The sequence below is a fragment of the Pinus tabuliformis genome, chromosome 1_1, assembly GCF_031772625.1.
Source record: "Pinus tabuliformis cultivar Carrire ecotype Pingquan chromosome 1_1, CPIR1, whole genome shotgun sequence".
Taxonomy (NCBI): Eukaryota; Viridiplantae; Streptophyta; class Pinopsida; order Pinales; family Pinaceae; genus Pinus; species Pinus tabuliformis.
In genome coordinates, this window is record NC_142297.1 from 134343388 (window position 1) to 134355419 (window position 12032).

The 12032-nt window shown below is 37.3% G+C and overlaps 1 protein-coding gene across 1 annotated transcript; it reads left to right on the plus strand.

The window, feature by feature from the left end:
- Positions 1 to 9988: 9988 nt before the first annotated feature.
- Positions 9989 to 11849, plus strand: LOC149212009 (serine/threonine-protein kinase SRK2E-like). Its single transcript, XM_089390527.1, has 3 exons — positions 9989 to 10313; positions 10848 to 10924; positions 11038 to 11849. The coding sequence occupies exons 1-2, from the start codon at positions 10149 to 10151 to the stop codon at positions 10893 to 10895; spliced, it is 213 nt and encodes a 70-aa protein (XP_089246653.1). The 5' UTR covers positions 9989 to 10148; the 3' UTR covers positions 10896 to 10924; positions 11038 to 11849.
- Positions 11850 to 12032: the final 183 nt, after the last annotated feature.

Here is a 12032-nt window from a genome sequence, read left to right on the forward strand (position 1 = left end):
GCCCCTCCCCTCTTATTATTCCAGGTGAAGGTACCATTTCTTGTCTCCGTATCCACTAGCCTCATGTTGTTTATGAAGTTCTAAAAGGCTATGGAGTCTCTACCTAGTGTTCTGGTCCCACATTTTTTTTCTGAAAGAGATCTGATCATATTAAAGTCCCCTCCCAGAATCCAGGGGATAACCAGATATCTTTCTCTTAGCTCCTCCAGTGAGGTAAGAAGTCTGAGTTTGTCTTCAAGTTTTTGTGGACCATAGACATTTGTGATCAAATATACTTCCTTATCACCCAAAGGTTGGATCACCATCGATAACTAGTTCCTAGATGCTTCAACATCTAGGATTCCAAGTTTTTGTGGGTTCCAAAGTGTGAGAATCCCTCCTTCTGTGTTATCTACTTTAACTTCTAGATATTCATACTTGATAAGCCATTTGCTATGTATCTCTCTTATTTTATCTGTTGAACATTTGGTTTCTTGGATAAACACCATATCTGGTTTTTCTTCTTTTATTCTATTGCTAAGATTTCTTTGTTTCCTTTTACTTCCTAGACCCCTAATATTCCATGTGGTAAGCCTCATTAAGAAAGGTTTGTAAATGAGTAGCTAGTAAGGTCTTTCATCTTACCTGAGTTGATCATGAGTTTCCCACACTTTATCAGTAGTTCATTCTGTATTTTTCTTCCTCTTTTCTTGCCTGGGTTCTTGGGAGCGTGTCCCAATGTTCCCTCCATCGTTTTTACCCCTCCGTTTTCCTGACTATCATGGTTTCTTTTGACCCCAAAACTCTTTTCTTGAGATCTCCAAAGGAAGAGTTTTTGTACTCTATTAAACTCCTCTTATGGTAGCGAATCAACCCCTTTGGCGGTTCCCTGCACCTGGAACTTTTCTAGATCGAGATTCTCCCTTTCAAGAATTTCCTGCAGATCATGGTCCTCCATTCGAACTTCGCTTGGGGTTATCTCATGGTCCTTGTCAAGTTCCATAGTGCTTGGTAGATCCTCCTTTTGTTTACTATTTTCATGTCTATCCTCCATGTTGTCATCTTTTTCCTTCTCTGCAGGACTATCCTCCAGTACCTGGTTCGTTCCATTGTTCCCATCTTCTTCTTCTAATATCTTGAATCTGTTATGACTTGGTTGCTTCTCCTCATTGATTTTCTTCTGGTTCTTTTTCCCTCCTTTCCCTCTGCCTCCCACCTTGGTAAAGCCTTCAGCATCTTTGCCTGTGGTGGCTTTAATACTGCTCTCCATTTTTTTAAAGGGTAGTCTCTGAAGAGGTGTTCGTGTTCATGACATTTGTGACATCTAAATGGGACATGTTCATAGTCCACCACCTGCACCCATTCTTCATCATATACTTCTAGAATGATTTCGTCTGGACGTGCTCCAGAAAGGTCCATTTCTACGCATATTCGGGCAAAGGAGGTGTATTTTCCACGCAATGTTGCATCTAATATTTTTAAAAAATGACCTAGTTTATTGCCTATGGCTTTTAAGGATTCTGGCAGCCAATAATCTGAAGGTAGGGAGTAGAGTCCTATCCATACTGGCACTGATGTGAATGTCTCACATTCCGAGATAAAATTCATCACCCATGGTCGCATATGGAGGCCTAAAGCAGCATAGAAATATGGTCCTCCTTCGAACACTCTGTCTTTAGCCTCTAAGTTTGTGAACACTATTGTGAAGAAACCCTTGGACCCAAGGTGAAGATTTATTTCTCCCTTAGGTTGCCAATGGTTCTTTATCCATGCATGCAAAGCCTTCTCCATTGGCCATATCCCCATAAGTTTTCATATTACTACATAAGCCGCCATGTGATTCCTATGCACCTATAGCGCCGGATCACTTAACACCACCCGTGGTGTGATGGCTGACCTAGGTTTACAGAGTCCTGTCAGATTCTTATGCTTAGCTTTCTAACTACCTCCTCTTATTCTCTTCTCTCTTCTGACTTCCCCCTGATTTTCTTCCTGCCCCTTTGATCTCATGTTTTTCTGTTTTTCCATGTTGATACTCCTAGTTTCTGCTTCCATTGGCTTCTTGAAGCGGTTTGAGACTGCATGACTGTAGGAGGGAGTGGAACTCCCCCCCTCTCGCCCCTCGAAGGTGCCCAACATTGGTACCCTGCTGCAAATGTTAGTTCTGCGCGTTTCCCCCGCAGTCGCTCTTCTCATATTCACTCAAGCCTTAGACATTCTAAAATCAATAATAATAATCAAATTTATTTTCCTTTTAAAAAACAACTGGACAATTTGCTAGTCGATTGAATGGAGTTCTCCAAGACTTTGTTGAGCTGGAATATCCTCCTCACATCAACTGCATTACTGGAGCTTTGATACCACAATAATGGCAAAAGTGTCCTCAGACACAATTTTATTAATCGAGAAAAGAAATTACATAATAATATTGCAAGAGTTTACACACACACCAATTCACTTGCAATAAGGAGAATGAGCTATATATAAGCCTAATTTCCTAACCTATTCTAGTCATGGACTACTTATTAAATTAACAAGTGTCCATTTACAATAAATGCAATTCTAACCAATCTACTAACTCTACTCCTAAATTGGAGCCTAAGATATGACTTTATTCTAGATGTCATATATTTTACAACAATATTCTATTCCTAAGTGTCTCCAATACTTAATTAAATATTCTAAATAAATAAATATTCTATCCTAACTTTGTGAACTATGAATTTTGTATTTTGGATCATCTAACAGGTTTTTCATAGATATAACATGTGTTCCCTTGAAATATTATATCATAACCACATTCCATCAATTGGCCTAGACTAATGAGGTTATGGTTCAGATGTGGAACACAATAAACATCAGATATGCGTTTCTACTTTTTTTTTTTGGTAAGAACAACGACAACACCTTTCCCTTCAACTTTAATACAGGAACGATCTCGAACGATAATTTCAGATGTTATGGAAGCATCAACACAAGAAAATAGACTTTACTTACCTATCATATGATTGTTACGACCACTTTCTAGCAACCAAAGGTCCTCGTTGTGAATGTATTCAGAAATATGGCAGGAAAGAAACGTTGTTTTGGAGGATTCTCCTTCATTGTTGGAGAGATGGACACTACCTCTTTGTTGATCTAATTGTTTCCTTTTGCATTCATGTTCATAATGTCGAAATTTATTGTAATAATAACATTGTACATTCAATTTGCTCCATGTTGTGCTTCTCTGTGTTTGGTTTTGTGAAGATCTACATTTCTCTGTTGCATGATGATGTTATGATCTGCCTCTACCTCGTTTGAGGTTGCCTCTATATCCTATGCCTCTGGCTCTGCCAAGAGAGAGTTGTGCTTTGAAAGCTTGTTCCATGGAACATTATGCCAAGTTAAGTCTTGTTTCGTGTGCCATAATTGATTTAGTCAATTGTTCTACTGAGAAAGTTGTAAAATCTTTGGATTCTAGAATAGTTGTTGTGGCCATGTGATATATCTTCGGCGGACTGCGAAGGAATTTTGCAACAATATTCTAATTTGTAATCGTTTCACCAATGAGTTTGATATGATTGACTATTTCAATGACTCTAGTCATGAACTGGACTACATTCTCTATGTCAACCATCTTCAGGGTTTTGAACTGAGCTCTCAATGTCTGCAATTTAATAGTTTTCACTATATCATTACCTTGACATGCCACTTTCAAAATATCACAAGCTTCTTTTGTTGTTGATGCGTCGGTTATCTTATCGAAGATAGAGTCATCGACTGAGTTCTGTATCCAACATTTGGCTTTGTGCTATTTCTCTTTGAATTCAAGAGCTACATTCCTCCGATTATTGGTCATGACCGCCCATGCTGCTTCGGTCGGCTCTACATAGGCATTCTAAAGTGTATTCCAACACTGTTGGACTTGCAGAAATGTCTTCATTCTTAAAGACCAAAAATCATAATTTTTGCCAAACAAAATCAAAATTTGTGACAAAAAATTAAACAAAACTATTTTTTTTAATACCAATATACACACATTTTATAATATTTTTCCCAAAACTGAAGAAAAATCGCTTTTAGAAAATATAGTGCCCCTCCTCTTTTTTTTTAATCAAACAATACCCTTTTCTAAAAGGAAAAACTTTTTACCTTCTAACAAATTCAAGTTTCTATTTAAAAAAATAAAACTTACCTAAAAACCATTTTTGCTTAGTAATAAATCCTTCTTTTACTTTAAAGTATTGGATTGACGTTTTGAACTTCAACGAATAACAAATAATGAATAACGCGGTACTTTGAATTTGACTTTCAAATCACAGACGTATCGTTTGTCTCTTAGTGAAGCGAATTAAAAAACGACTTAGCTTTGAAAATTGCTCCCTGTGTTAAACTCACGTCGGTACCTTTGAAAATCGATCCCCATGTTAAACAATCATCAGTTCGTTTCCCGATTCTTTAGGGCAGCGTTCCGATGCAGAAATCGTGAGTATTGGATTCACCTTTTGGGCAACAGCCGCTAACCAGACTGTCATAGGTCATTAAATGTCTGAGGAAATGTAGGTTAGATAGCCCGATAACAATTTCCATTTCTTATTTAATACTCAGTTTCCCTGCTCGCGTGTTCTTGGGTTATCCAGTCTGCATCTCCCCGGACATTTAATGCCCTATGACAAGCTGGTTAGTCGCTGCCCCCTTTTAAACTTCAACGAATAACAAATAATGAAAAACGAAGTACTTTGAATTTGACTTTCAAATCACACACATATCGTTTGTCTCTTAGTGAAGCGAATTAAAAAACGACTTAGCTTTGAAAATCGTTCCCTTTGTTAAACGTTACGTCGGCACCTTTGAAAATCGATCCCATGTTAAAATCGATCATCAGTGCGTTTCCCGATTATTTATGGCAGCGTTGCGATCAGGGGTTAAATTTGACGGGTGACCCTACCCGTCAAGGAATTTTTTTATGACGTTTTTATTTTTAAACTGCCCATCATATGACTTTTAAAATTTATTTGTACAAGTTTCATCTAATTTCAAATTGTACTCATAATTGTTCAAATTTTTCATTTTTTGTTGTACAATTCGGCTCAAGTCTCATTGCTACACTTTGTTTTGAGACCTGCTGATCAAATTTTTCTGCAAATTTTCCAGATTGTTCAAATGTTCTGAGTTTTTTTGTTTAAAATGGAAATACTGATAAAATAAATGGGAAATATATATAGAAACAACAAAAAATAATATTATGAAGTGAAAAAATATATATTCATAATTACTTTCACATGAAAATAATGAATGTTAATATTGTTGCAATAAATTTGACAAAAATAATTCACTCACAGCTATCATGTTTTCCATTTGAGTCACTACCAATTTACAGTGACAGAAGTTCATGTCAGCTTCTGGACACACAGAAATCAATAAACCCTGACCACACGTGTACATGATACTGATAAATTTGCATGCAAAATAAAAATACTGGTGTGTTTTTTTAATCATGGAAGGAATGAGTGGACATTGAGAAGGCCGACAACACCGAATGTAAAGATTGTGGACGGTAAATCCACAATTTCCAGTAGTGGATGTTCAGCGAAATCTCAGAAGCAAACAAATCCATTTATGGCTGTTTACAGGCTTATAGGTGAGCAAATCAAACTGCATTGAAACCATTTTTATCTTATATACAGATTCGGCTCTATAAGGACAGTTTGGCTGAGTAACATGAAAACACTGTTAAAAACTTAAATATGTATTTTAACTTTTGCAAATTCTCGAAATGCTTCATCGGTGAATTTTGAAGAATTTTTTTCATTACTTGATCAATAATTTGTCCAAAATTTTAAAATTGCACCTGTAATTCCTTCAATTTTTTGCTATTTCCGCAATGATTGCACTCTGGAAGTTTAGGGTTTTTTTAAGTGAACGACATGCTTGAAATTACAATTTTAACCATGTATAAATCAGAACATGCAAGTATTTAGTACATAGTGTACACCTAAATTATGGACATACTATAAATGCCGAGATTACAAGGACAGATAATCTGACTTGAAAATTTCAAGGCTTCACTTGGAGAGATTTTAACCTATTCTGGAGGGCACTGGGTGTGGCTCTCTAATCAATGATACACTGACAAAACTGAGAGAAAGAAAGCTAGGTGCAAGGAAATTTGACCGAATCTGTTTGGCTTGCCTGGTAAAAAAAGTTGCAGGTGCAAAGAACTTTGACTGAATCTATTCGTCTTGCCTCCCAAAAAAATCTCGTGGGAAAGTGAAGTGGTGTAAGTCTACCATGTTAATTCCATTAAAAGAACAATAGTTGTGAAATAATTTTCAAACCAAAAACATAATGTGCATGAACTATGTAAATGTTCAAAAAGTAGATTCAATATCACCATGTACACAAACTAAATTTTGGACAGTTTCACCAAAAGAGGTAATTGTCAAAACACCACTATTACAAACATAAAAATAAAAGCAAAAACTTTAAATATTTAAGATTCTCCTTTCTTTAGCATCTTTCCAGATGTCAAATACCCTATCCCATTCCACCATAGATGAATCAAGCCCTGTTAGAGACACCCGCATCAAGGCATCCAATGCAACTAATGATAGCTTTGTTCTTCAGACATCCTTTATTATGTTTTGTCTTGAGAATCCTCTCTCACAAGCAACTGTACTTGCAGGAATAGTAAGTATCGCCTGCCATAATTTTGACATGTGAGGAAAATTTGTATGCAACCCTGTAACATAAAAAATCCTCCATGCATCTTTCATGGATGATCCCTCGCAATTAACACGAAGAGTGTCAACAAATGGATGCAACTCTTTCAAACAAGCCTCAAAATCAAATGTAGTTTTGTTTTCTTCACTTTGATAATAAGGATGTTGTAAGTGTTGAAAAATCTTTTCGAGCCAACGCTTTGAATTTCGTTCTCTGCCATGAACATCCTCTAAATAATGGCAAGGGCTAAACAATTTTGCTGAGTTGAAAAATGCAAGATCAAGGAATCTTCCGTTCAAATTCTCTACAAGAGCTTGAACATAATCTTTTGCAAGTTGTTTGCAACTTTCTATTGAACCTTCAATACACGGTTTCCATGATTGTTTTTGTATATCAACACAATCATCATATGCATGTGGAATTGCTACAAATCGTAATTCATGCTTGTGAACAAGCCCCTCCTTATCACAAATTTCTAAAAAGCCAAATTTAGAGGCATCTATAAATTTAGATAAATAACATGTGCCATCTGCAAATGTGTCGCTTCTTAAAAACCACCTTTTCAAAGTGTTTACCGTGACATCTATGGCTGCCCCTAAAGAGATGACATCAATGTACTCTTCTTGGAATTGTTTGTTCAACTTGTTTAATTCACACATTATATCTGCAAGCATATGTAAACAAAATTGTACTGAAAAGATTCTTGCCTTATCATACCATGAGTCTTTTCTTTCATTTTTCCACAATGTTAATATGGGAGGCATAAGTGCAACAAGTCTTTCAATGACTTGTCCCCTTGAAAGCCATCTAACTCCATGGATTTGAAGAGCTTGAAGAGTTTCAAGTTGCATAAGTTCCTGTAGAGCAATAAGTTGACTATTTCTTTTCGTAGAATTTTGCAGCCAAGAATATACCTTATTTGCTAATTTCTCAACAAATAATAATTCAGGTATTTTTTTTGAAGCATCTGATGCAGCTAAGGCTTCACGATGAGCAATGCAATGAACACCTACAAGATTAGGTACATCTTTCTTCAAGAAAGTGATAAAACCATTTTCATTACCAACCATTGAAGAAGCGCCATCTGTGGAAACTCCTATCAATCTTTCTGTTGAAAGGCCCCTTGATTCCATTAAATGTTTGATTGCATCATAAGTTGTTTTCCCTCTTCCATCGCAAACATTTATGAGCTTTAAAAACTGTGAAATTGGAGGACCCAATCCTTTTGAGTTTAAAAACGTGGCATAAACCACAAGATGTTTTTCTAAACTACGGTCTGTACTTTCATCTAACATCAATGAAAAAAAAGGGCTATCTAGCATTTTGGAAGTTTGTAGCTCTTCAAGGTACTGAGATATAGCAAAAAGGAATTCTTTTGCAGCCATGTGATTTGTATATGATGTGTACTCTTTGTTCTTTGGCATATTTGGCGTGTGTAAAGACATTGTAAACAAACAAAGAGATTCATATTTTGAAAGTGGTAGATCCTCTTGTACCATCCAATATACTAATTTCATAGTAGTGATGACTCTTTCTTTGTTCATGTCATCAATGCATGCAATGTGTTCTGTAATAGACTTCGCCTTCTTCTCATTTCCACATATCCACTTTGCCTGTGAGAGTTTATGAATGCTTGAATTAGCATGAACAATTATAGAATCATGCTGCAATGTAGAGCAACCAGTCCCAATTCCCCATGGCCCCATTGCCTTATGCATTTCACAATATATGCATTTCATAACTGTTTTTCCTTCATGCTTTGCCTCTCTCAACCACTTATACTTAGTTTTCCACTGATCACGAAACTCTCTTTTTACTTTCATTTTTCTTTTTTTTTGGGTGGTAGGTTCTCCGTGGTGAAATTCTTCATCACTTTTTTCATTATGCTCCAAGATATCATATTCTTCATTATGCCCCAAGACATCTAAATCTTCATTTAGATCAAAATCATGATCTTCTTTATCAGGCAATGAAGCTTGAGATGTATTAGACCATCCAAAAAAAAATTTGATAGAAAGTTGATTCCCTTTTTTTGAAGACATTTTTGATATATAATACCTATATAAAAAAAATAAAGTATTTAGTATATATGAATTTCATTTCATCAACTAAAACCATATTAAAAAAATAATATTGCACTGTTACGCTACTGAAAATCCCAAACGCTAAAAATAAATCTAAATAAATCATTTAATAAAACTATAAAAATACATCTTTAACAAATTCAATTAACTAATCCAACAAATGAAATTTTACAACAAAAATCCAAAACTAAACAATATAACATAGCTGTTACAAGGAGAGGTCATTTATAAGTTTTTATTGTAGGGGGCCAGCGCCAGTGAAACAAAACAGTGAATTAGGGGAATTACGACGCCTGATCTGATAGGACCAGGCAAACCAGTGTAATTACGGGAGTGTAATTATGGCGCCTGACCGAATAGACCCAAGTACAATAAATCAATGTAGACACACAACACAGGCAGCTAGCCTGGGATCGACCTAAAGACCCCTATTGGGTGAAGCTCAAAACATTCAACCAATCAAGCCCACTGGGCTAAAACTTATCATCAGAACTTTTAGTACTATTGGTTACATAGCCTAGGAGTCAAAGGCCGTATCATTATATCCTAAATCCAATCCATTTCCACCCATTAGCCCTTCAATCTGAAAAATTTGTATTTCTGTTAAACCCTGAGCGGTGAATTTCAACAACTCTGTGTATGTGCTGTGCTCCGCCCAGAGCTCACGGAACTGGAAGCATACACGTGTTCCTGTGTCTCGATCAAATATATGTTGTCGATTCAAGAACAAGTCTCGATGTTGTCGTATCTGAGCCATAACTGTCCCCATTGTTATGATGTTGTAAGTTTGTAACACATTCTATCATAACTGACTGTGATTGCAATCCCTGGCTAGCAAGAAAGTCCAAAACGGTCATTAAGGAAAAGGGTCCGTTTTGGTCTCGACTCTCCAGGCTTTGGGTTTTTTTAGCGGTGCAATGTTATTATTAAAGTTGTGAAACAATAAATTATGAAGCAAGCTATCCTTAACATATTTGTATACTATCCCTAACGTATTTGTATAATGTGTAATGTCTTTAGTTGGGTTGCTGCAAAGGGGCAAAGGGCGAGCTTCTCTAGCAATGATCCGGGTGTGTCCATCTGTCTCGTTAGTTATACAAATCACTCACCCACTTGCCACGTATACGCAAGGCCTTCCTTGCCTTCTCCATATCTCTGGGAATGGGACACACCGCCTGGCCTGGAAACTTGGGGATTAAAGAAGGAAGAGGAGGAGGAGGATCAGATGCAGCAAAGAATGGGACTCTGAGAATTGGGATGTGGAAGGAAGGAAGGCAGGCGGAGGCGGACCCATATGAGAGAATGCTAGTTTACAATATGATCTAGCCCAACGTTAAGGTTGGTATAAATTGGCAGAGTAAGTCAATCGGTCAGAGAGAAATGGATAGAGGAGGTTCATCCATGGACCTGCCAATTATGCACGATAACGATCGGTATGAGCTCGTCAAGGATATTGGTTCAGGTAACTTTGGTGTGGCCAGGTTGATGCGCGACAAACAGACCAAAGAACTTGTTGCTGTCAAATACATCGAGAGGGGGGAGAAGGTATAATTAACATCTCCACTAAACCTTAAACTTTTCTTTAAGGCCCACTCAATTTTTTTTTGTCCATGAATGCGCTGAGAATTGGACCTGGGCTAGTTAAGATTGCAAAGTTGTGAGACCCAGTCCAAGAAGATGAGAAAGTTGACTAAATGGGCACTTTAAATGAGCATGACAACATATTAACAGTACTTTATACTTCGCTACACTACAGATTCCTCACTGCACAAGCATTAGTATTATTACTGTGGACAAATACAGGTAATGTCATGTTGTGGCGGAACTAGTAGTAAGTGTGGAATACCTACCTGCGTTATGCATTCATTCAAAATCTCGCATGCCTCGTTACCCTTCCTCTCGACCTTTTTCTTTTGTCCTCACCTCTCCCCTCACATTCGATCCGTTATTTTAACATTGCTTCTTCGAGTGTAAATTTTGCATCCATTTTTATAAATATCGCATTATTCCCCATTTCCCAGCGGGCCTTAACTGTTCTTTCTTTTCAATTTGACTCAAATCGTTTTATCTTGCTTGCAGATTGACGAAAATGTGCGCAGAGAGAAATCATCAACCATTGTTCTCTGAAACATCCAAACATTGTTCGCTTCAAAGAGGCAAGAAATTCAGTTTGGGGTTGTGCATATTTTGTGTTAAAACATTTGATGCAATTGAAGGAATGCCGATTTCTGCAATTTGGAGTATGTTGAGATTGCGTTTGTGTTTGCAGGTCATATTAACGCCGACCCATTTGGCAATTGTGATGGAATATGCAGCAGGGGGTGAGTTCTTTGAACGGATATGTAATGCCGGCCGCTTTAGTGAAGACGAGGTTCTTGCAAATATTTTCTTTGGCAAACAAAGACTTTGAGAGTTGACTGGGCGAAAGGGACGTTGTTTGTTTTCAGAGAGGCTAACATCCGCTCAACTCCAGAGGATCGTTGTCGGTGTTCACAAACTCCTCTCAACCCCACAGGATGTGATTAAATTTGAATAAAGTTATTTAACAATACCACTGAAAGAGCAACGCTGTGTCTATTGGAATTAAAGCAAAGCACATCCAAAAAAATAAAATGTGGCACCACACAATTATATCATCCCATCCATGAATCACTTCAAGAAATTAGCAGCTATAACAGTGTAATTGTTATTTGTACAGAGAGAGAGGGAGGGATTTCAAAAACCTGGCAACGCAAAATTTAAGTTGGGCACTGCTCTTCCGCCCTGGCGAATCGGCGATGTATATAAACTGATGACAGAAGCTGAAAACTCAACAGAAATCGCACCAGACACACGACCAGAACTCTGTTGGGGACCGGGGTTGATGTTGGTTTTCACTGTGTAGCATCTCTGGTGCAAAAGTATAGTTGACAACTCGGCCCTCGCAGTCGCCGCTCGAGCATACATTCCCAGAATTGTATTTTTTAATGAAAATCCAATCACCGATTCACCTTGTAACTTGTTACTTAAGTTTCCATATCTTTCCATATCTTGGACACGCGGTAGTCTGGTACAGTGGTAAGTTTACAGTGGTAAATGCTCAAGCGCTAAATCTGAATGCGAATTGAATGCCATCCGATCACTGTCCTTTATCAGTGAACGCTAAACTTGGTAAGTTTACAGTGGACCAGTGGTAAATGCTCAAGCGCTAAATCTGAATGCGAATTGAATGCCATCCGATCACTGTCCTTTATCAGTAAACGCTAAACTTGCAAGTTGCATGTT